This window comes from Maniola hyperantus, chromosome Z, assembly GCF_902806685.2.
Source record: "Maniola hyperantus chromosome Z, iAphHyp1.2, whole genome shotgun sequence".
NCBI classification, from domain to species: Eukaryota; Metazoa; Arthropoda; class Insecta; order Lepidoptera; family Nymphalidae; genus Maniola; species Maniola hyperantus.
In genome coordinates this window covers 4,774,724-4,800,486 of record NC_048564.1, presented here as the reverse complement: position 1 = coordinate 4,800,486, position 25,763 = coordinate 4,774,724, and the positions used below count along the sequence as shown (strand labels likewise).

The 25,763-nt window shown below is 36.0% G+C and overlaps 2 protein-coding genes across 2 annotated transcripts; one reads left to right on the top strand and one right to left on the bottom strand.

Annotated features, from left to right (window-relative positions):
- Window positions 1–94: 94 nt before the first annotated feature.
- On the bottom strand, window positions 95–5,983 carry LOC117995843 (triosephosphate isomerase). The gene is made up of 6 exons (XM_069508753.1): window positions 5,847–5,983; window positions 3,902–4,027; window positions 3,256–3,367; window positions 2,461–2,570; window positions 1,904–2,110; window positions 95–1,000 (listed from the first exon to the last, which is right to left on the bottom strand). Exons 2-6 carry the CDS (start codon window positions 4,010–4,012, stop codon window positions 794–796), a joined length of 747 nt encoding a protein of 248 aa, XP_069364854.1. The 5' UTR covers window positions 4,013–4,027; window positions 5,847–5,983; the 3' UTR covers window positions 95–793.
- Window positions 5,984–12,276: 6,293 nt separating this feature from the next.
- On the top strand, window positions 12,277–25,187 carry Pgd (phosphogluconate dehydrogenase). Its single transcript, XM_034983857.2, has 12 exons — window positions 12,277–12,464; window positions 13,555–13,666; window positions 13,754–13,868; window positions 14,275–14,426; window positions 14,780–14,872; window positions 17,624–17,774; window positions 18,202–18,312; window positions 19,052–19,195; window positions 20,172–20,326; window positions 21,444–21,533; window positions 22,399–22,599; window positions 23,357–25,187. The coding sequence occupies exons 1-12, from the start codon at window positions 12,457–12,459 to the stop codon at window positions 23,474–23,476; spliced, it is 1,452 nt and encodes a 483-aa protein (XP_034839748.1). The 5' UTR covers window positions 12,277–12,456; the 3' UTR covers window positions 23,477–25,187.
- Window positions 25,188–25,763: the final 576 nt, after the last annotated feature.

Here is a 25,763-nt window from a genome sequence, read left to right as displayed (position 1 = left end):
GCGAACTGAAAACCGAAAGTCACCGATTCAAACCCCACCCGTTGCACTATTGTCGTACCTACCCCTAGCACAAGCTTTACGCTTAATTGGAGGGGAAAGGGGAATATTAGTCAGCAATTACCTTGGCTAATATTCTTAAAAAAAAATTAATCGTAAATAACTTAATCGCTATTATTATTTTGGAATTTTGCATGTTAGCTATTTTGCATGTACGCCGGTTTTAAAAATGTCGAAAGAATTTTAAATGTAACTAACTGATTAAAATTAACAGCAATGATTTGATAACAAGTTCACAAAATAATTGATAAGACATTTGATACCAATCTAAAAACTAATCAAACAAGTGTAGCTAATGTAAGTTCGGAGTTGATTTTCATGTTTTCATCGATTGGTAATGCGATTGTTACTCAATGATGCAAAAACGGCTGAATGGATTTGGATATAAAATGCAATGCAATATAAAATGGTTAACGTCTCACTGAGTTTTTGTTTTTGACATTATGTAACAGAGCCCTATACAAACTTCTCTCCATAGAGAGAGAATAGTGATTTCGTTGATTTAGTTAAAGTTGCTTACGGTGTTTGCATATTTATTAGCGATGGAACATGCAAGACAAAATTACTATTATATTATTACTAGAGAGGTTCATATTTTACCTAGAAACGTAGAAAAACAGAATCGACGCTTAGTGTCTGCAAAAGACAATATGGCGAACGCTACATAGGCCACATCTTTTACAGCACTCAGCAAATTTTAAACATTTTAACTAAACCTGTGTACATGATATTTTATTCATTGAGTAGCGTTCACAATATCGATAAACTCTGGTTTAAGACTAGCTCCACCGACCAGAAAGCCGTCGATGTCCGGACAAGCGGCGAGCTCCTTTGCATTGGAAGCCGTCACTGAGCCGCCATATTGGATGCGCACAGACTGTGCGACGTCCGCGGAGGCGTGGGAAGATAACCAGCTTCGGAGGGACGCGTGGACATCCTGGGCCTAAAGGACAAAGTATTTTGCTACAGGTTTCAAGTAAAAACGAAGTAAGAACTCGTGACAGCCTAGTGGAAAGACTTTGATCTCCTATTCTGTGTATAAATAAATAATCTAAATATATAAAAGGAAAAGGTGACTGACTGATCTATCAACGCACAGTTCAGACTATTGGACGGATCGGGCTGAAATTCGGCAAGCAGGTAGCTATTGTGGCTAATTCCGTTGTACACAATCTCTAAACTAAACTAAAATGGCACGTCTAAATCTATTGCTATCCCTTTCATATTGTTCCTTGCGGGAAAGGATAGCACCAGATTTAGACCTGTTAATTTAGTTTAGTTTAGAGATTGTGTACAAGAGAATCGGCCCCAATTATTGAATTAAATTGAATTAAATCTTTATTGTGATTAAATCAAATATCAAAACAATATTATGCAAGTAATTAACAAGCCAATTTATCAGAATTATGACGTAGGCATCCGCTGAGAAAGGATTTTTGAAAATTCAACCCCTAAGAGAGTGAAATAGGGGGGTTCAAATTTTTGTAGTCCACACGTCGCGAGCATAAAAATAAATAGTGATAAATAAATTTTAAAAAAAACTGAGACGCATCTTTTAATATTGCTCAAGCTTTCATTCATACTAATATTATAAATGCGAAAGTGTGTCTGTCTGTCTGCTAGCTTTTCACGGCCCATCTGTTTGACCGATTTTGATGAAATTTGGTAGAGATACCTTGCATCCCGGGGCCTAAGGACATAGGCTACTTTTGATCCTGGAAAATCAGAGTTCCCATTGGATTTTAAAAAACCTAAATGCACGCGGACGAAGTCGCGGGCATCATTTAGTTTAGCATATCTTTGAAACATATTTACGATTACTCTGGTTGATAAAATAACAAATTACCTGTTGCGGTGAGGCAGTTTTGCCAGTGCCTATGGCCCATACAGGCTCGTACGCCAACACAACGTTGGCCCAGTTGTTGCCAATGGCTGGCAAAAGAGCCTTAGTCTGTCTGAAGACAACCTCTTCGGTTTTCCCGGCTTCCCTCTCTTCAAGACTCTCTCCGATACAGGCAATGACCTTTAATCCGCATTCAAGGGCATGTGCAACCTAAACAGAATACATTGTATTTGAGACTTTTTATATTTAATGATAAATATCATCATCATCATGATCAACCCATTACCGGCTCACTACAGAGAACGGGTCTCCTCTCAGAGTGAGAAGGGTTTTGGCCATAGTCTATCACGCTGGCCATGTGCGGATTTGTTCTTCACACACCTTTGAGAACATTATGGAGAACTCGACCTGCGTGCATGCCTGGGATCGATTCCCCAACCTCCGATTTTTTAATCGGAGGCTCTAACTACCAGGACAGACGTCCTAACCACCAGGCTATCACAACTTTTATGATAAATATATAAGACAATAATCTATGACAGTGTTTATGTTCAGCTTACCTTTTCAGCTACTAAGTCATCTTTTTCACCAAAGATTGTCCTCCTTTCAGAGTGTCCCAAAATAACCCAACCAGCACCAACATCTTTGATCATTGCAGGGGAAATTTCACCTGAAATTAGATTCATAATCATCACCATGGTCAACCCATCGCCGGCGCACTGACGAGCACAGATCACACAAAATGAGAAAGGTTTAGGCTATAGCCTTAAACTTACTGCCAGCGTGGTGGACTCATTTTGAATCCGCTACATCAGCAGTGCCGATTGGCAGACTTCACATGTCTTTGAGAACATCATGGAGAACTCTCAGGGATGCAGGTTTCCTCACGATGTTTTCCTTCACCATTAAAGCAAGTGATATTTAATTGCTTAAAAGCACACAACTCCGAAAAGTAGAGGAAGACCTCCCGAATAGAAGGCCGACATCTTTCGATGGTAGCCTTCCATTTGATGGACTCTATTTGGGATTTGGGATTGTATGTGTTAATCTCAATATATAAAAATGAATCACTGAATGTGTTGCTGATCGCAAATCTCGAGAACAGCTGCACCGATTTCGCTAATTGTTTTTTCATAATATTCCTTGAAGTACGGGGATGGTTCTTATGGAGAGAAAATTTTTAAAAAATTCCTGAAAAAGAATCGACTGCTAGGCGGTACGAAGTTCGCCGGGGCAGCTAGTCTTTATAATTTTATATTTGTAATCATAATTATTTTATTACATTGTGTTTTCTGATGACGTGCAACGATGGTATGAGACATAGGTATCCCCTCCAGGGCGGCATAAAATAGTACCTGTAAAAGCTCCTTTGGGCGCCTTCCAGCAGTTTTGAGCTGCTACACCAATGGAATCAGGGACAATGGTTTTCACATAGGCCAGGTAGATGGCAGGCACTCCAATTACAACCTATACAACATACACTAGAAATTAGTGCAGACCCCTTGACTGTTTAAGAAAAACGTATTCGTCGTAATCGTAATCAACAAAAAATTCTGCCTCTTGATTGGTTGAATTCGCTGTTCACATATTTTGCTTTTGCATTTTTCACATCCAATCAATGGGCAGAATTTGCTATTGATTACAATTACGATGTAATTTAATTTGAACTATTAAAATTATTTGACTTTGATTCAGGGATTCGAAACCAACTAATTGGATATTCAAAAACAGATAGACATTGGGATCCCAAAGTGCTAGAATAGCGACCTCACGCCAGAAAACAGAACACCTACTAGACGGACAGACAACATCAAACGTCCAGGTCGCTAGATTCAGATGCAGGATTGTCGCATGTGGTAGTCCCAAGATGAGACCTATATCCATTGGATGTCTATCGGTTGACAATGACAACGATGATGAAAGCTGTGTGGTTGTCCCTTAGCTCACTCCACTCTATAAGCATGTGACGTGACATTAGCTTTATAAAGCTCTGATACTCACCTCTGCATTGGGGTCCAGGGGTCCCTTCTTCAAATTGTTGACAATTTCGTTTATCTGGTTCTTATCCCCATTCATCTTCCAGTTACCGCCAACGATGAATTTACGGCCCATGTTTACAAGCCAATCCTAAAAAAGACGTGTTATTAAATTAAAGAGGTTATACACAATACAAAAGTATATATAACTAGCTGGCCCGGCGAACTTCGTACCGCCTAACAGTCGATTCTTTTTCAGGATTTTTATTTAATTTAAAAAAAAATAAAAATTGAAATCGGTTCAGCTGTCCTCGAGATTTGCGATCAGCAACACATTCAGCAATTCATTTTTATATATAGAGATTATAATAGACTTTAACCTCGTGGATTTAGATTTTGTTTTCTATGGGAAATCTTAAATTTTTCTGGGATACAGATATAGGATATCTATCCATTTTTCAGGAGACAAGTTAGTTTTGTACCAAATCGATGAGGCTTGCAACTTTATCTATGTGGATTAGGTTTTTTAAGGATTCTGTGGGATTATGTTGAACATACAACGCAAGCATGAGGTGTAAAACTTTATAGTCTGTCCAAAATGACTTCTCATGCGCTATTTTAACACTATGGGTCAACTCTCATGTCAAAAGTACGGTTCACCTTTAAAATAAAGACTAAAATAGTACTTTTACAAAAAGGTAAAATGGTGTGAGAGAACAAATTTTTACGCATTATACTTAACATTTTAATAGAGTGGGTAAAAACCATAAAACATTTTAGTAGGGTATAAAACTGCAATTGTTAGCGTTTGAATAGGGTTTCTGGCATATTATGAGCAACATACAACATATTGCAACCAATGCTGGGTCTTAGTACAAAATAAGTATTCTAAAATAAAAGTAGATAAAAGGAAAAGGTGACTGACTGACTGATCTATCAACGTACAGCTCAAACTACTGGACGGATTGGGCTGAAATTTGGCATGCAGATAGCTATTATAACGTAGGCATCCGCTAAGAAAGGATTTTTGAAAATTCAACTAATAAGTTGAAATAGGGGTTTGAAATTTGTGTAGTCCACGTGGACGAAGTCGCAAGCATAAGCTAGTCTAAAATAAAAGTAGATTCGCAGAAGACGCAGGCTCCCTTAATGACACATTTATGTCACAAACAAGTTATATTATAATATTATATAAGTTGGTGTTTGAGTAGGACTGATGGTAAAAACGCATGAGAGTAAAAGAAATAGAAATGTGAACCATAGTTCTAAGTCTTCATTTTAACTTAGATACAGCTTTTAGATACACATGTAACATTTCTATTTCTTTTTCTAAATATGAAAATATAAGGAAAAGGTGACTGATTGACTGAACTTTCAACGCACAGCTCAAACTACTGGCAGATCGGGGTGAAATTTGGCATGCAGATAGCTATTATGACGTAGGCATCCGCTAAGAAAGGATTTTTGAAAATTCAACCCCTAAGGGAGTGAAATAGGGGTTTGAAATTTGTGTAGTCACGCGAAGTCGCGAGCATAAGCTAGTTACATATGTATTATCATTGGGCTGCTAGAACTGTAATCCAAATTGTCTAAGTTATTATAATCTATCTCACTGTCAAATTGAAAGGTGAAATTCCACTAACCAGGTACTTACGCTATCTTAGGAAAACAAAACGATTAACGGATTTTCTTAAACTTGCAACTACATGGAAGAAGTCGCAGGCAATACCTAAATAAGAATTTTGATTCACTGATTCAGTGAAACCAGCACAGAATCCACGCAGAAGGAAATTGGGTGCTCAGAAACGTAATTTGGAAGGTAAGTTAGGTACCGTTGCGTAGGCCCTAACCTATCTATTTCCTTCCGCGTGCTTCTTGTAACACCATAACGTATTATATTGCACGTATTAAACACTATAATACGTTTACGTGCAATATAATACGTTTTAAAATTAAATAATTATACTTACAAGTTCCAATTGGGTTAGGATTTCGGAGAAAATCTAAAATTCAAACGCCGGCACCAAAATTTAGCAGAGCAAATGGCAGAACAGCACTCGCGTCTCACGCACAGCACCTTTGAAGGTGACCTTCAAAAGAAAATCTGTTTTCGTTGATTCATATAGTTAAAGAACGTTTTAAAACACTATTTACTATTGGCTATAACTACTGAATTGTTCTACTTGCCCACAAATTAGCCAATCAAAAGGTTGCTTTTTTACTACTACTTTTAACATAACAGACGAAAACAAACCTAACACTGACCAATGAGGAAATTTCTAGAATCTTGGGGCTCGATTAATAAAAACTGCATTGTGACGCAATGTCCATCGCAATCACCTCTGGTTGGCTGATGGCTCGTTGTTGCAGCAAAAATATCATAAATTCAGCCAATCACAACAATTATTGCAATATTTGTGATTGAAATAATAATTGATGCAGATTTTCCGGAATCGAGAGTTTTGTCCATTGATAATAATAGATAAAGAGGATATGTCATAGAGATGTGGCATTTGACAAACTTTTGACACAATTTATAGATAACATCTCGGATTACATGGATGCCATGGATGCTTTATTAACTTATTAACGTTTCCTGGGCCACCGATTTTTATGAAAAATGTACCTATTTGTATATAACTAGTTAACTAGTGCAGAGGGGGCAAAAAGAATCACCAACTGAATTGAAACAGTAGCTACGGGTAGGTTACTTTAGAAAGGGGTCAAACGCAAACGTTGTGTGTCGATGGTTCAATGGAATTATTGGTATAAAAAAACTCAATCCCCTGCTGTAAATTCTTTAATAACATCTAAGACTACCTAATTACTCAATAAAATAATATAATACCTATATTTACGTAAATCATAATATCCCAAAACCCCTGTTTTAAATATATTTACGTAAAACATATATCAAAACCCCTGAAGAAAGAACCTGGTTACCCACCTCTAGGTAGTTAATTACCTATTTTATTTAGTTAACTACCTAGTTATTATATAAAGTTAGAAAGAGATGGTCCTGTGGATTCTCATAGTAAAAATAAAATGTGAGACAGACGATCACTATAACAATGACAATTTGTTATATAAATTCTTTGCCTCCCACTTCCCCTTAGATTTTTACTACTGAAACAAACATCGTCTATGGAGTTAGTGGTCTGTATCCTATATGTTATTGGTCTGTGCTCTTTGGTTACAAATGCAGATACTATCTCTAGATAATAGGACTTGCGTTTTTGGCGGGAAACGCGAAGCGCGCTTTTTAATTGAAAATTGTTAAAAATATAGTTTTTGAGTGTAAATAGTACATTATTTTGTAAATAGTTTTCGTTAAACTGTGGTACAATGCCGTCAGATAGTGACGGCGGTGATTTGGAACCAGCAGCGGGCAAAAAGAGGAAGAAAATGCAAAAGGAGAAACCCTCTGAAAGTGATGGTGCAAAATACAAACCATTTATAAAACCAGGGTATCGCCGGGCGTACGGCGATACTAGTACCAATTCAGAATTCCCTGTATACGTAGAAAGCACAGAAGATATCAAACTAGGAAACAAAAATCCCCTAGTGGTATCCAAATATTTTAAACAAGTAAAAGGTGTAAGTGAAAGTAGGCGCATAAACGCTACTAAAATTATGCTTGTCTTCAAACAAGCGACAGCGGCTAATGACTTTTTGAAGCACGAGTGCCTTTCAGTTTATAAACTTCGAGCGTTCATCCCGGCGTCCTCTGTGGAAAGGGTAGGGGTGGTTAGGTTCATTCCAAAAGAATCTAGCAATCAGGAACTATTCAATAAACTCTCCTCGGAAAGTGAAGTAATAGGTGTAAAGAGATTTTTGAAAAAAGTGGGAGAGGAGCTAATTCCTCTGTCCACTATCAGTGTAATTTTCAGCGGTACTAGTCTACCGCAGTACATTTATTTGGACAACTGGAGATACAAAGTTTTCACTTATGTTCCTCCTTTAATGCAATGTTTTAAATGTATGAAATTTAACCATTATGGGAAAATTTGTAAAAATCAGCAAATATGCTCACGGTGCGCTGGTGAGCACCATTACAAGGACTGCACGACAGATACACTGAAGTGCAGCAATTGTGGGGGTGCGCATCTTGCAATATCAAAAACGTGTCCTGTAAAGGCAGCGAGAATGGAGAGGAACAAAAAAGAAACCTACTCAAAAGTAGTTCAAATAAGTAGTGCGAGTTTCCCTCCACTCCCAAAGCCTCAGAGCCCTCAGACATATCAAAAAAGCCAAACTACATACTCACAGCCTAAGCAAACTACACAGACAAAGACAGAAATTTCACACAATGATATTGTAAATAACTCTAAGCTTTTAGGAGCCATAGTAAACACTTTGGTTACAATAGGGAACTCTAATAATATTAAGACTACTAATCAAATCAAAGAAACATTTTTAGAACATTTAAATAAAATATAATGGATTCTCACCTAACTATTGTGCAGCATAATATCCAAAGTATTAACAATAAGAAACCCTTGGTTAAAACATTTTTGGAACAACATAATATTGATATTTTGCTATTAAATGAGACCTGGCAAAAAAATACAAGTAATCCTATTAGATTTTCAGGATATAATTTTGTAGGAAAAAATGCAAATAATGAACATGGTGGAGTAGGCATTTTATTAAAAAATACATTAAAATATAAAATATTGCCAACACAATTTTATCAAGATGTCCAGTCCATAGCAATTTCTCTAGAAACTAATATTGGTTCCGTGTCGATTCTATGTGTTTATTGTCCACCTAAAAATAACAATTATTGTAGAATTAATAAACTTAAAAATATTATTGCTAGCTTACCAAAACCTTGTATAGTCTCAGGAGATTTTAACGCGCATCATATTGCTTTTGGGTGCAGTTGTACAAATTCAAGAGGCAAAACATTGTTTGAAATTTTTGATGAACATGACCTATGCCTGTTAAACACAGGTGTATCTACTACAGTACAAAGACCTAATGCAAATAGCTCTGCTATTGATGTGACAGGGGTGAGTCCCGTACTAGCACCTCTATGTGAATGGTCAGTGGGTGACGATCCTTTGGGTAGTTACCACTATCCAACATTTACAAAATTAAGCCTAGTTCCATCTAAATATTCTGTCAATGACAAAGTAGAGAAATTTCTATTTCATAAAGCAGATTGGACCAAATATTATGCAAAATCAGAGGAATACTTTAAAGGTATAACTTTTGATGAAAAAGATCCTTCACAGTCTTATGATAAGTTCTGTGAAGTTTTAAATACTCTTAGAAAAGAATTCGTTCCTTATGTAAAAATTGAAGGTCCTAGACTTTTTAAAACTCCTGCTCCTTGGTGGGATGAAAACTGTGAAGTTGCTGTTAAAAATTCGAGAGAAGCTTTACAGTTATATAAAAGAAATGGGTTGATGGAAAATTACATTAATTATAAACAATTGGATGCACAAAAAAAATTAATAATTAAGGATGCTAAGAAAAATAGTTGGTACAAGTTATGTTCAACATTCAATAGATATACTCCTATTACTCGAGTATGGAATTATATGAAAATGTTTAAACGTATTAAAAACCCACCACAGCATAAAAATGATGTATGGATTCCCGATTTTATTTCAAAATTTAAACATGATAACAATAACACAACGTTAAATACCTCTGTTTTCGAATTTAATAATGATTCTGACAAGCATATGTTACTTTTAAAGCCTTTCACTTTTGCAGAATTTAATATAGCACTTAAATCAAGAAAAAACTCTACACCCGGCTTAGATAACATTCCATATATAATGATTAAAAAATTGCATAAATTAGGTCAATTAGCTTTACTTGATATATTTAATAGGCTATGGGATAATCAATGTGTTCCAGAGAGTTGGAAGATCCAATGTATAGTACCGATTTTAAAACCTGATAAATCTTCATCTGATTGTAATTCATACAGACCAATATCACTAACATCATGCATAGGAAAATTATTTGAACAAATGCTAAAACTGAGATTAGATTATTTTACAGAAAAAAATAAATTATTACCAACATTCCAATACGGTTTCCGAAAAGGGAGAAGTGCTAATGAGAGTTTGACATCATTTGTATCGGATTTAAGAAGCTGTAAGTTATCAAAAGATGCTGCAGTATGTGTATTTTTGGATATAGAAGGTGCTTATGATAATGTTGATTTAAACCAGATTATTACTTCTCTTCATGAAATTGGCATTCCTGGAAAAATGTTAAAATGGCTATCAAATTTTTTAAATAACAGAAAGTTTTATGTTAAGTATAATAATATACTTCATGGACCTAACTCAACAAGTAAAGGCCTTATGCAAGGTGCATCATTATCTCCAATTTTATACAATTTATATACCTCTCAAATTGAGAAATATGTAACAACAAAGGATGTTAAAATTTTACAATTTGCAGATGACTTGTTATTATATAGTGTAAATAAAAATGTAGAAATAGCTGTAAATAATGTTAATTCAGCATTGACTCAGGTGCAAAATTATTACCAAAACACTTTAAAATTAAGTATTAATACCTCTAAAAGTTCATGCATGGTATTTGGTGGACCAGTAGATGTAAACATTAAATATAATAACTTAGATGTTCCAATTGTAAGAAATAAGAAGTTCTTAGGAGTAATTTTTGATACAAAACTAAAATTCGATGCTCACATTAACTACATTTGTAAAAATGCATTAAAAAGCATTAATCTTATTAGATGTTTAGCTGGTACATTTTGGGGTTCAGATCCCAAAGTTCTGACTTTGTTGTACAATAGTATGGTTAGAAGTCATTTTGATTATAGCTGTCTTGCGTATATGCAAACTAATCCATCGTTGTTGAAAAAATTGGATGTCATTCAAAATATAGGTTTGAGAATAATAAGTGGAGCAATGCGGTCTACACCTATTAATTCAATGGAAGTAGAAACATGTATCCCTCCTTTGCCGGTGAGACGTGTTTATTTGGCTGAAAAGTTTTGTTTGAAGCAACTATTCGCTAACTCCAACTTGGTAAACAAATTATTACTTCCACAGGATTTATTAAAAGTTACTGAAGCATCAATTGAAACTCTACAACCTACAGCGGAAGCACTTCTTTCCGGTAAAGGACCTACTATGTCAATGATTATGACTTATATGCATAGTATTGCTAGTAAGATAAATGTGAATGACGTTTGGCCTATGTATGATTGCCACTATGATGTAATAAACCTCGGAAATAGAATACACATCACTGATATTAAATCCAATTTAGACTTCCTCTTGTTCATTGAAGAAAATTGTAAAAATCATTATAGGATATATTCGGATGGTTCTAAAAATGAGAACTTTGTAAGTTCTGCTTTCTATGATTCACAGTTAAAAAAATGTAGATCATATAAATTAAACTCTGACTGCAGTGTGTTTACTGCTGAATGCGTTGCCCTGTTCAAGGCATTGGAATATATCAAAGAAGAATTAATGTTTAAAATTAATAACTATGTTTTAATAACAGACTCGAAAAGTGTTCTTCTAGCTATAAATAATTTTAATTTTAGTAATTATAAATTAGTTTATATTATTTTCCAAATTAAAAATGTACTACTTAATTTAAAACAAAGGGGAATTAATATAGAATTTGTTTGGGTACCCTCCCACAGAGGCATAACAGGAAATGAAGTGGTTGATTCTGCTACAAGAAGAAGTAATTTTTATGAAGATTGTTCAAGTAGCATCAAAGTGCCATTTACGGATTTATGCAATACAATTAAAATAAGACAAAAGAAATTGTGGAGTGAAGTGTGGGATGTGACTAATAAAAATAAAGGAAAATGGTATGCGGAAATTCAAAAGGAAATACCAATACAACCATGGTATTTCAAAACAAAGTGTGAATCTAGAAAATTTACATCATTAATGAATAGACTGAGATTTGGTCACTGTCTGGTGCCAACACACCTGAATAAAATAAAAATACTAAACAGTAAAAAATGCAACTATTGTGATTATGAGGAGGCTGATGTTAATCATATGATACTCAAATGTCCAGCTTTTGGCATACAAAGACTTATATTAGCCAGTGATCTAAACACTATAAATATGGAACAAAAACAAAAAATTGATTTTCCCCGCCATGTAAAGGACTTGTTGTGTAAAACGTCATATTTTAAGTCTATTTTTAATTATATAAATAATACTATAAATAAAGTGTAAAAACGTTAGACTAATTAGTTATAAGCAATTTTGTATTTTTAGAATAATATTTAGTTATAAGCAATTTTGTATTTTTAGAATTTGTAAATTTTTGAAAGGCCTTAAAGGACTGTTATCCAGGGCCGTAAAATAAATTAAAAAAAAAAAAAAAAAAAATACTATCTCTATGTGCAGATTGCTGCTGCAGAGTGCAGTGCAGTTACATACTCTTTCTCGCCTCTTGGTAGGAGTAATAGTGTTCTGTGCTCTTTCTATTTAACTAGCTTTGGGTGCATACCTAACTTTCATATTTTTTTGATTATAAACTTTTAGCTAAAGAGACAGGTTGGAAGGATAACAACCCCGCCGGCGTTTATATTTTGTTCTCACTAATATGGCAGAGTAAGTTACTATCTAATAAATTAGTTTAAAACCGCGCGTGATGTGTAGATATTTTATGAATGCATGTGCTGAGTGAGCATGAGCACAAAGTTTGAGTTTTAGTGATAATTCAAATATTGTATTTCTTTCTTTTACACTCTTAAACCAATCTTTATAAAAGTTTAAAACGCAATAGAATATTTTTTTAATGAACTTTAATTTTGTATTTTAAGTTGGGTGGAATTTTGACTTTTACTCAACCTTTTTTTGAGGAAGTAGAATTTTTTGTGAAAATATGTGTGATAAACTGATTAAAAAATTATTGCCATAATGTAGGTAACTTCATTGAATGGCTACTTGATTACAAGGTTACTTGAAGGTTAATGTACAAGTTTTGCTGTTAAGTGTAAACATAGTAAAGGGTGTACATTTAGTGACACTTCATATAATTATTAGAACCAATTTCTTATTGATTACAGTTTGAATTACTTATTAAAACTTAGTAAAGTTATTATTGTGGCTAATTCCTTTGTACACAATCTCTAAACTAAACTAAAATATCACGTCTAAATCTATTGCTATCCCTTTCATAATGTTGCTTGCGGAAAAGGAAAGCATTAGATTTAGACCTGTTAATTTTGTTTAGTTTAGAGATTGTGTACTAGAGAATCGGCCCCATTATTCATTTAAAATTAGCACTCTTCAAAATAGTTAATGATACCTATTTATAACATTATAATTATTCTGGTTCATTACATGACAAAATCAATAATAGTATATTAGTAATAAAGTCATTTCTATTCTAGTTAGGACGCATTATAGCAGCTTTTACTAAGTGTACTCACATTTTATACATGCTTAACTAGCTTATGCTCGTGACTTAGTCAGAGTGGACTACACAAATTTCAAACCGTCTTTCACCCCCTTAGGGGTTTTAAAAAATCCTTTCTTAGCCTGCGATGGATGCCTTCGTCATAATAGCTGACTGCATGCCAAATTTCAGCCCGATCCGTCTAGTAGTTAGAGCTGTGCTTTGATAGATTAGTCAGTCACCTTTTCCTTTTATATGCTTAGATTTCAAATAATTATAAGAAAATGCTTAATTTTTTAGATCCAAAGCTGATATTGCCTTGATTGGCTTGGCTGTGATGGGTCAAAATTTGATCCTTAATATGGACTCAAAAGGATTTGTTGTATGTGCATTTAATAGAACAGTGGAAAAGGTAAATTTTTAAAACTTGAGTGGTAAGAGTTATTGTATGAAATACAATGCAGTAAGACTAGGAAATGAACATATTAAATACTTGTAGGTAGATCAATTTCTTGCAAATGAAGCAAAGGGGACGAAAGTTATTGGCGCAAAATCGTTAGAAGATATGATATCAAAACTTAAGAAACCAAGAAAAATTATGTTACTTGTTAAAGGTAAGATTTTTATTTTATTAGTAGGTATGCATGAACATAAAGGGACAAACCCGCACAAATATTTTAAAACTATAACTAAACCAGAAAACTCTTTACAACTTGGCCATTTGCGTGGGTGGAGGATCTGACTCCCAACTAGATAACCTGTGTCTAGGATGTCATTTGCATTCCCGATGCGGTTTGCGGCTTATGAGTTTACCAGTACTTACATAAATGACACTACTTTTACTTTCCCTTTGTACTTCTCAATCACCAAAACTCCAAAAACTAATAAAACCACCTAGAATACTGTGATGAAATTATAACGTGACTACGATACATTGGCCTAATATGTCCTTATCCCAATGTGTAAGTCCGAATAAAGTAGCGGGCATCAATTGGTTCAGTATTTTAACTTTATTTGCAGCTGGTTCAGCAGTTGATGAATATGTGAAAAAGTTGGCGCCACAGTTAGAAAGTGGAGACATAATTATCGATGGTGGTAACTCACAGTACGCTGATACTGAGACTTGGTGTAAAGTGCTGGCACCAACCGGAGTACTTTATATGGGCATGGGTGTAAGTACATTTAACATTGTTTATTCATTTATAGAGTCTGTCTGATACTGTCTGAACAAAAGCTGATAGTGAATTTTTAGAAACCTGCAACACTGGAAAATGTCACTTGTTGTTTTTATAACCTCGCCTGGTTTGGATACTAGATTTATCTACTAAAATATTTTTTACATAAGTACTTACAAAAATTCTGCAGGCTTAGCGGCCATTTAGTAGCAGATTAAAATCTTAAACATAGATTCAAATGCCACCTGTTGCATATTTTTAACAGACTTCCAAAAAGGAGGTGGTTTTCAATTCAGCCTGTTTCTGTTTTTTTTTATGATTTGATTACCCGCTAAACTGATTTTTTGCAGGTAAGTGGTGGAGAGGATGGAGCTCGGCATGGTCCTTCACTGATGCCTGGAGGCCATGTAAAAGCATGGCCATATGTCAAACCCATTTTCCAGGTATTTTAAGTTTTTTCACGATAGGCAAACTAGAAACCGAAATAAGCTCGCTACTCCTGCGCTCGAAGGTGGGAAAGTCATTTGTGGGAAGGAGTGTAATATTTTATAATAAAATTCCACAAGCAATTTTAGACTTGCCTTTACACAAATTTAAAAAATGTGTTAAAAGTATGCTCCTAAAAAAGCATATTATACTGTTGCAGACTATGTAAACGATAAAAAAGCTTGGATTTGACTTGCTCCAGCAATGCACGGGGCTGCAACGGCTTGTATAGTGCGGTATAATAACATTGTAAATTGAAAAATTAAAAAGAGTAACCGCCGAGTTTCTTGCTGGTTCTTCTCGGTAGGAACGGCATTCCGAACCAGTGGTAAATTAAAACTACCTGACTATTCTATAAGCACTTGTAAAAAGTTTACATGAATAAAAAACATATTCTATTCTAAACATATTCTATTCTATTCTATTTGCTCCACTGAACAAAATTAATAGCATTGATAGCCTATTGATTAAGTCATCAGCTTTCTATTAGGGGGTTTGATCCCAGGCAAGCACGTCAAACTTTTCGGAGTTTTAAGCAATTGATTATCACTTACTTTAACAATAAAAGGAAACTTTCTGAGGGAACCTGTATGCTTGTGAGTGTTCTCTCTCAAAAATATATGAAGTGTGCCAATCCACACTTGGCCAGTGTGGTGGATTGTGACCAAACCCTTCATCCACGGAGATCTGTGCTACCGAGCACAGATCTACTGAGTGATCCGGAGATGGGTTGATTATTATGAAAGGAAAGGTCTGGCTTCATATTCAATTAAACGATAGGTATATTAGTGTGCTCTATTCAATATTAGAAACATGTGTTCCAACTTCCAAGTTAGATGAATGAATAAGTAGGTACATTTATAATATTGTATTGAAAGTAAAGCTTTGCACTTGTGTAAAAATGAATATTAATTTCCACTGGCCTAGTGCCCTATTTAAAGACTGGTTTGCACTTTGTACCTACAGTGTTTCAGCGTACAGATAAATGTGTCAATTATGGATTATTATGACTTCAAACACAAAGCTATATAGCTAATGATATGGTTACTATAGCTTTCTGTTTGATTGCTTAAAACGCGCATAACTCCTGTTAAGAATAAAAGCTAGTGGACGATCAGGGTTTGTGAAATGCAGTCACTTACCGGATCCGGGAACGCGCTCCCGCTTTGTAATAAAAATAAGTCTACGAATTTGGAAAAGACGCTGGTTTGTGCTATGATTATAAATACATCAAAAGTACGGAACAACTCCGAACCCCCGACCACCCTAATGGAAGGCAGACATATTATCCACAGCTCACCTTTACATTAATAAGCATTTGAATTCAAACTGTTTATGCGTGTTCAAATACATGCATAAATAGTTTGAATTCAATGTTTAAAAAATCAATGTCTATAATTTATTTATGTGCTATTTTGATTAACGTTATCTACTATCTAGACTGCCTGACTTGACCTCGCGAGGTTAAGACGAGGTCGGCCCATATGGCCTAGCGTGTGATTTATTCAACGATTGATTACATTTTATGTCGGTGTTACTTTACGCAGTATGACCTTTATATTTTATCAACGAAATAAGGACAGTGAGAGTTTAGGGTTCAAAACATATGCCTTCTATTATGAAGGTCCAGGGTTTGATCTTTAGTAAACACCTGTAACTTTCAGAGTTATGCAGGTTTTAAGCAAATAAATATCATTTGTTTTAACAGTAAAGGAAAACATCGTGCGAATTCTCTGAGAATCCTGAGAGTTCTCCATAATTTTCTCAAAAGAGAAAGGAAGTAAATTTCTCCCTTCTCATTTTGTGAGATGACCAGTGCTCAGTAGGGTGTCTGCAATATGTTGATGATAATAATGAACAAAAAATCGCGCTGCTAAACACACCATTCTCATACATTTCATGAATATTTAAGTCGACTATGCATTGTGTATTATTAACAGTTGATAATAGTATTGCGACTTATAATACATTCAAAGACGTAAATTATGCTTTCTTTACTCCTTTTGTTTTGTTAACGGCATACCGCAGAGCCGCAAGCGATTTAGCGTTACGGTACGATGTCGTTTAGAAACCAAAAGGGCATTTAATAAAAACTGCCATACCCCTTCCAAGTTAGCCCGGTACCATCTTAGACAGCATCATCACTTACCATTAAGTGAGTTTGATTACAGTCAAGGGCTATGAATAAAATAATATAAAAACTTATGAATGACATTATTACGTTCTACTTAGCGGCATGCAGGTTTCCTCACCATGTTTTCCTTCACAGTTAAAGCAAGTGATATTTAATTGCTTGGAATGCAAATAACTCTGAAAAGTTAGAGGTGCGTGCCCGGAATTGAACTCCAAAATAGAAGGTCGAAGTCTCCAGCAGGTTATCACCGCTTCTCACGTCCACACTTTTTATTTTTATTTTTTATTCATTCTAGGTATACGCTTGACCACAATCACACCTGATGGAAAGGGATGATGTGGCCTAAGATGGGACGCGTTTACCTAGAAGATGCCTATTCACTCTTGTTTTAAAGATACCCGGGTTGTAATTGGTAAACACATATCGCGGAAGAGTATTCCAAACCTTGGATGAGGAATGATGACGCAAAACGTTTCGTGCGTGTAGATGGAATGTCGACGACATAAGGATGGAAACTCGTAACTTAAAGGTTGAGAATTGTCTGCATTGGTTCTAAAATGAATATCCATTTCAGGCCATAAGCGCTAAAGTTGACGGGGAGCCGTGCTGCGATTGGGTGGGCGACGGTGGTGCTGGGCATTTCGTCAAGATGGTACACAACGGTATTGAGTACGGTGACATGCAGGTCATATGCGAGGCTTACCATGTAATGAAGGATATACTCGGTGAGAACACTAAAGTAAAGTACTTAGCGAACTCCAGAAGTTTGTCGAAACTCCGCACAGCAATAGCACATAACCTGCTATAACATAGTATCCACATAGAGAAACACATCGTACACCCTGAGGAAGCTACTCTAATTCTAATCAGAAAAGTGCTGCTGTATGTGGCGGCCATAAGTGTTGACTATAAAAAATGGTGGCTATTGATCGGAAATGGTTGAAGTGTATCACTTCAAGGCAACTCAAGAACCTGCATAGCCCCAAATAATAAAAAGAAGAAGAAAGTTACTTAGCTTCATTGTTATTGTCATAAAAGGCCATACAAATTTTAAAAAATTAAAGCGTAGCTAAGTAACAAATAGATAGATTGATTTTATTATGAATTCCACCCGTTAGACAACCCCGAATTTTAAAAAGTGCGTGTTTTCAGGCATGAAACAGGACGAAATTGCTCGGGTGTTTGATGAGTGGAACAAAGGGATCCTAAATTCCTTCCTAATTGAGATCACGCGTGACATTTTGAAGTTCAAGGACACGGATGGTAAGTCTCTTTACTCTTTTTTACGAAGTTTTAAACATCTATATCCATACTTAGATCCGTCCAGTAGTTTGAGCTATGCGTTGATAGATCAGTCAGTCAGTCAGTCATCTTTTCCTTTTATATATTTAGATGCGTAAATGAGAAAGAACCCACCATATTTGCTCTATGTATCAAGTGGGTTTACCGTACTAAATCGTACTTTTGACATGACAGTTAAAATATTTAGTTTAGTTTCTACATGGTATAGGAATGCTAGGTATAGGAAAAACGTACTACCGACGCCTTTGATCTCGTGGTAAATGACAACCACAACGACTGCCATACAGGTCCTGGAAATAAAAGGAACTGTTTCGGGTCGCTCTCTTACCACACGATTGCTCTATATACTATCCTTACTTTGTGGTATGGGTATGGGTTTAATAAATTACAACACCTGTTCCAAATTAGCCCCCTTCCAACTTACGCCCCTTTCACACGGCAGTTCAGTTTTTTCAGGATCCTGTTGTCTGCAGGATCCTGGTTGATGACGAATGTGTTTATATGCTAGCGAGCATCTCGCGTGCGGGATGCTCGTGTGAACGCTAGCATACAAACACATTCGCCAAAACGGGATCCTGCAAAAAACTGGACGCCGTGTGAAAGGGCTGTTAGATTGCATCATCATTTACCACTAGGCGAGATCGTAGTTTACTTTAAACCTATTAGTAAGGGCCACTGACATTTTGTATTGTTGTCATAGGTGAATACCTCCTGCCCAAGATTCGGGACACTGCCGGACAGAAGGGCACTGGAAAGTGGACTGGTATTACTGCTTTGGAGTACGGAGTCCCCCTAACTCTCATCGGAGAAGCTGTCTTTGCTCGCTGCTTGTCCGCATTAAAGGGTAACAAGCTCTTGTAACTTAAAATCTAGACATTGCTACTGATTCTGATTGCAACTTAATTTTAAACTATTCACATCTTTTTCTTACCAGTGTAAAAAGAAAAAGACAGACAATTTAATTTAAAACTGTCAAACCTTGTGACTTTAGGCGCCAGTAGGGCACAGTGTTTAAATTTGTAGAGTAGTGCTAAAATTTAGAATCTTTAATTTAAAATTCTTTTCCGTCATTTTTAGCAATATCAAAAAGAAAAAATGCCGAATCTACTCTAAGTTTTAGAAGAATTAGAATCGACGCCATTATTGCTAATTCTGTTGTATTAAATTCTCTGTACTACACTAAATTGACAGGTCTAATAATAATCTAATAGATCTCTCTTGCTACACTATATTATATTATTACTCTCTAGATTACATTTTTGCTTATGTCACGGCGATAATCAACCTATCGCCAGTCTTGTCCTGAGAACAGGTGTCCTCTCAGAATGAGAAGGGCATAGTCTACACGGGCTCAGTGCAGATTGGATGTTTTACTTCATTGTTAAATTTAATGGAATCTACTACTACTACTAGCCATGTTAATCATGAACTCCCCTTTCTTCTCCAATTAAGCTAAAAGCTTGTGCTACAAGTGTGTACGGCAATAGTGCAACGGGCGGGATTTGGACCGCTGACATTTTGAATTTCAGTCCGCTCCCCCAACTGTTGAGCTATTGAGGCGTAGTACAGTACCCGGCAGGAAATATTATACATCGACCTTTGGAAAGAGATAGCGGTTTCGTAGAGCGTTGTCTCTGTCGTTGAGACCGACAAAACGTTACATAGGTATGAGTGACAGAGACAATGCTTCACGACGCTGGAATCCCATTCTAAAGGTCGACGTACAATATTTTCTGCCGGCTATTGTAGTAGTAATCATAGTAGACTCACGTCAATATCCCAAGAGAAGCAGTTTTGAAGGTCAAATTTTTTTTGTATAGAGGAACGACTGGTCGCCAGTAAGGTCTTGCCAGGATCTTCGCTCAAGTTTGCTGGTGACAAAAAGGAGTTCCTCGAACATTTGCGTAAAGCACTTTTTGCTAGCAAGCTCATCTCCTACGCTCAAGGGTTTATGATGATGAGAGAAGCTGCTAAGGTAATTGTGCAATTTTACTTCATCATCATCAGGTCAATGGCGGCGCACTACTGAGGACGGACATTCCCTCAGAATGAGAAGGATTTAGCCATAGTCCACCAGTCCACTGGACAGGTGCGGATTGGCAGACTTCACACCTTTCAGGACATTATGGAGAACTCTCAGGCATGCATATCCTCACGATGTTTTCCTTTCACCCGGAAAATCAGCGGCCTGCATGTTATGTGTGTCACAGATGAAAATGTTACATTTATGTTTTTATCTGTGACACCAACAACAAATAAATGCATTTTCTTTCTTTCTTTCTTCACCGTGAAAGCGAGCGCTATTTAATTGCGCTTGCGTGGAATCGAGCAACCTCCCGAATAGAAGGCCAACATCTTGACCATTATACTATCAGCGCTTAAGAAGACAATGTATAGTAGAATAGTTCCTCTCTGGTGCAAAGCCGGGACGGGTCGCTAGTATTTAATAAATCGATTTTGTTTTTTAGGGTTCCTTATCTCAAAAGGGAAAAAGGAACCCTTATAAGATCACTTTTTTGTCTGTCTGTCAATTTGGAGGAATTAAAACCTATAGGGTACTTCCCATCGACCTACAATCATGGAATTTTGCATATAGCTACGTCATATAGCACAAATAAAGAAAAACCCGAAAACCGTGAATTTAGTGGCTACATCACAAAAAATAAAGTTATTGTTCATGACCAAATAATCTTCTAAATCACATCCTAGATGGCGCTGTCCGTCATTGAATTGGAGTATTGTACAACTGTTGTTGGAGCGATAATTTTTTGTTAAATTAGTTTTAGACTAGTTTATTCCCGCGACTTCGTCCGCGTGGACTACACAAATTTCAAACCCCTATTTCCACCACCTTAGGGGTCGAATTTTCAAAAATCCTTTCTTAGTGAATGCCTACCTCATAGCTATCTGCATGCCAAATTTCAGCCCGATCCGAACAGTAGTTTGAGCTGTGCGTTGATAGATCAGTCAGTCAGTCAGTCACCTTTTTCTTTTATATATTTAGATTTCTTGTACAATGATAAGGAGCCCTTCGTGCGCGAGTCCGACTCGCACTTGACCGATTTTATACATGTGACTATATTTTTGTATAGGTTAACAATTGGACATTGAACTACGGGAGCATTGCGCTAATGTGGCGAGGAGGATGCATCATCCGAAGTGCTTTTCTCGGGAACATCAAGGTAATTTATTTACTACTAGCTGACCCGGCGAACTTCGTACCGCCTAATTCTTTTTTTTTTTAATACTTACAATTTTTCTCTCCGTAAGAACCAACCTCGTACTTCAAGGAATATTATAAAAAAAGAATTAGCGAAATCGGTTCAGCTGTTCTCGAGATTTGCGATCAGCAACACATTTAGCGATTCATTTTTATAAAAAGAGAAGCCCGCGACTTCGTCCGCGTGGACTTAGGTTTTTCAAAAATCTTGTGGGAATTCTTTAATTTTTTAAGCAACGGATCGATGTGATTTTTTGCATGGGTATAGTCAAAGACAGGGGAGTGACATAGGCTACTTTTTGTCCCATCCCGGAAAATTAAAGAGTTCCCACGGGATTTTCAAAAACCTAAATCCACGCAGATGAAGTCGTGGGCATCAGCTAATTATGATCTTGACTCCAATTTTTTTATTTCTTTATTATAAACTAGGATAAAAATTAACTGAAACGACGTTAACTGAAAAAACTAACTAAATCGATCAAATAACAAAAAAGTTATAAGCATTTAAATATTTCTGATTAGGCAGAGATAGCGATATAGCATTTTGACGTCACACCTTACTAATGCCATAGCAGCTTCGTGCGATTTCATACAAATTTTCGTTTTGCGAGAAAAGGATAGAAGACTGTCGCACTCCAAAATTAAAATGCCTGTAACTTTGTAAATCTTTGTTGGATTTTAATATTTTTTTCAGCGTACGTCATTATTTTCATCTTAGTTTATAATAAAGTAATAATATTTATCAAATTAAAAAGTAGGAAAATACCCAATTGTAAAAGTTAAACGTAGATATTTCTGAATGAAGGCTTATTAACTTATTTATCCAGGACGCGTTTACAAAGAACCCTGATTTGGTTAACCTCCTTCTGGACCCGTACTTCTTCGAGCACATGAAGGAGTGTCAAATGTCGCTGCGACAAGTGGTGGCCCAGGCCGCTTTGCTCGGAGTGCCTTCGCCGGCCTTCAGCTCCGCGCTGGCCTTCTACGACGGATACAGGAATGATGTGCTGCCGGCCAACTTGTTGCAGGTAAATCATCATCATCATGATCAACCCATCACCGGCTCACTACAGAGCAGAGCTCCTCTCAGAGTGAGAAGGGTTTTGGCTATAGTCTTCCATGCTGGCCATGTGCGGATTGGTAGACTTCACACACCTTTGAGAACATTATGGAGAACTCTCAGGCACGCAGGTTTCCTCACGATGTTTTCCTTCACCGTTAAAGCAAGTGATATTTAATTAATTAAAACGCACATAATTCCGAAAAGTTAGAGGTGCAGGTAAACACTTCATGTTTTTAGGGTTCCGTCAAAAGAAAAAATGAACCTTTATAGGTTCACTTCGTTGTCTGTCTCTCTGTCGTGCCTGTCAAGAAAACCTATCGGGAACTTCCCGTGGACCTAGAATCATGAAATTTATCAGGTAGGTAGGTTTTATAGTACAAGTAAAGGAATAAATCCGAAAACAGTGAATTTGTTGTTACATCGTTAAAAAAAATTAAAATGTGTTTATGAACAAATGATTAGTATTTTCAATTTTCAAAGTAAGAAGTATCATACGAAAGGGCTTCACCTGTAGATTCCAAAACATGAAATATTTCACAGCAGTAGTATATATAATCAATTTGAAAGGAAAACTATCATGGCTTAGTAGGGTTCACAAGTTAAAGAGTTATATCTGTTTTTGTGACTACGGAACCCTACACTGAGTATGGCCCGCCACGCACTTGGCCGGTTTTTTTTTAGAATTTTACAACGGAATTAGCCACAAACCTTTTGTTTTGCAGGCTCAAAGAGACTATTTCGGAGCACACACTTACGAACTGATGTCAAAGCCGGGTGAATTCGTTCACACCAACTGGACAGGCCACGGCGGCAACGTGTCCGCTTCCACGTACAACAATTAGAAGTACCGGTCAAGAAATGCGTAAATTTATGTTTAACACTGGAATACATAGTCAGATAGGGGCTTCTTTAGACGACCATCCAGATGACATGTCATCTTCTTCCTGCGACGCTTCCTCAAGTTTGAAAATCGTGGATCCCCTTATATCCAATCTTTGCTACGATGTTTTTCCATTTTCATCTGTTTCTTGCCGCGACGATTGCATCGCAGATAGGCGTGTCGACCGCTTCTTTTATTTGGTCTCCACCAACGTATCGGGCTACGTCCGCGGGGTGTCTTTCCTCATGTCATATATTACCATTATTTGTATGCATGTAATGCATTAACCGGAAGACGCGGTGTCGGAAGACCCACCACTAGGTGGACGGACGACTTCAGACGAGTCGCAGGGAGCCGCTGGATCCAGGCGGCACAAGATCGTGGCGTGTGGAAGTCCCTACAAGAGACCTATGTCCAGCAGTGGACGTCTATTGGTTGATGATGATGATGATGATGATGATGAATGCATTAAGGGTGACTATGACACAAAACGTCTGAATGGTCCCCTTAAGAAACCCATATCTTGAATATGAATTCCAGAGTTATTACAACATTTTAACTACTGAACGATTTCTTCAAGGTTTTTATTTACAGTTTTTTACACACAGCTTTTAACAATATGTATTAAAAAGATATTTGCTTAACTAACTTACTTCTAAAAATAAGTGGTCATTAATGGGCATAGTGCCCAATTCACTAGGCGCTATTGCCTCGTTGAATGAAATGGTGGAATAAAATGGAATATTATAGGGCGTTTCTTTAAAGAAAATGAGAGTCAGTATGGAGGGTGTGAACATCTTTTGTGGTTTTAACCCAGTTTGGATTTTGCTATACCTATATTTTGTTTTTGTGCCCACCTCAAATTTTCTACATAAATTTATATACAAATCCGTGTGCAAGTGTATCGCTCGCGTAGTTCAAAGTCTACTTTTAGAGTAAGATATCGTACAAAATATAAAATATCAAATTTACTTTATATTTTTATACTATTTTTTTGTTACGGCTATTGCAACAATAAAACTTTAGCATTTTTCTTCGCTACCCTTCGCTTAGTACCTTAGTGGATACATGACTTTATAAAATACATTCCCATTTCCGTTTATTTGAAATTGACGTATTTACGCAAAAAGGATTCAACCATGATTCAACCTGTCGATTGAAAGTTAATTTTTAATAATAAAGTTAAATTTTATCTATTAACTCTATGTAGGTTGAACCCTTTTTACATCCAATTATACTTAGGGCCTGTTTCACCATCGCCAGATATACTTTATCTAACGCATAATTTTGACATTTTGACAGATTCTCCATACTAAAACTGTTATAACGACAAAATTCTTTAGATAAAGTTTATCTGGAGGTTATGAAACAGGCCCTAACTATGCTATTTTATACTGTTATGTTTATACATGTTTAAAATTTGAAATCTAATTTCATAAATTTATAATAAATTCTATGTGATATCATAGGATCTCTAAAGTGTGTTTAAATTATTGTTAATTTATTGCTAAATAAAGTGGGATGTATGGATTCAGAATAAATTATTAATTATGTACACAATTAGTTTATGCAAGTTTTTTTACTTAGCCTGTTTCTAAATGGGACCAAATTATTGTATTTTAAGTGTTATGCTTCTAATAGTGAGTGAGAATAAAACTGGGTGCTTTTGGTTATTATTATTCTTTTATTTCATGCCTTCAAAACACAACTTTTATGTGATACAATATGTCATGATTATAAACAATAGTTATTTATAGTTGTATAAAGAGGGGCATTAAAACACGAAAGTCGGTTTATCTTACAGTATGACTTGAGTGTTTTATTTAATACCTAATTATCAACAGTTGCATACAAGACTTTATCTACACCCATAATAATATTATGGGTTAACCTACTGGTTAGTAGGTACCTACCATAAAGATCACCCGTCATTTTACGTAAAAAGTAGTGATTACTAATATATTATATAATAGATTATAATTTATACATTATACCTATCAATACTCTTTGATTTTACGTTATTGTTGACAAGCTGACTTGATTCTGACACAAAATACCAAAACAAAATTAACAATTTTCGGAGCAATAAATTAATAGGTAGCAATGGCTTAAATTACGAAACCCTAAAAGAAACATGCATTAATATTTAGTTAGCAAGAGACCCTGATTGAAACAAGGGGTGTCCATTGAGACAGGATACGTTTGATGGGTATTTCATTTTATAGTAATACTAGCTGCCCTGGCGATCA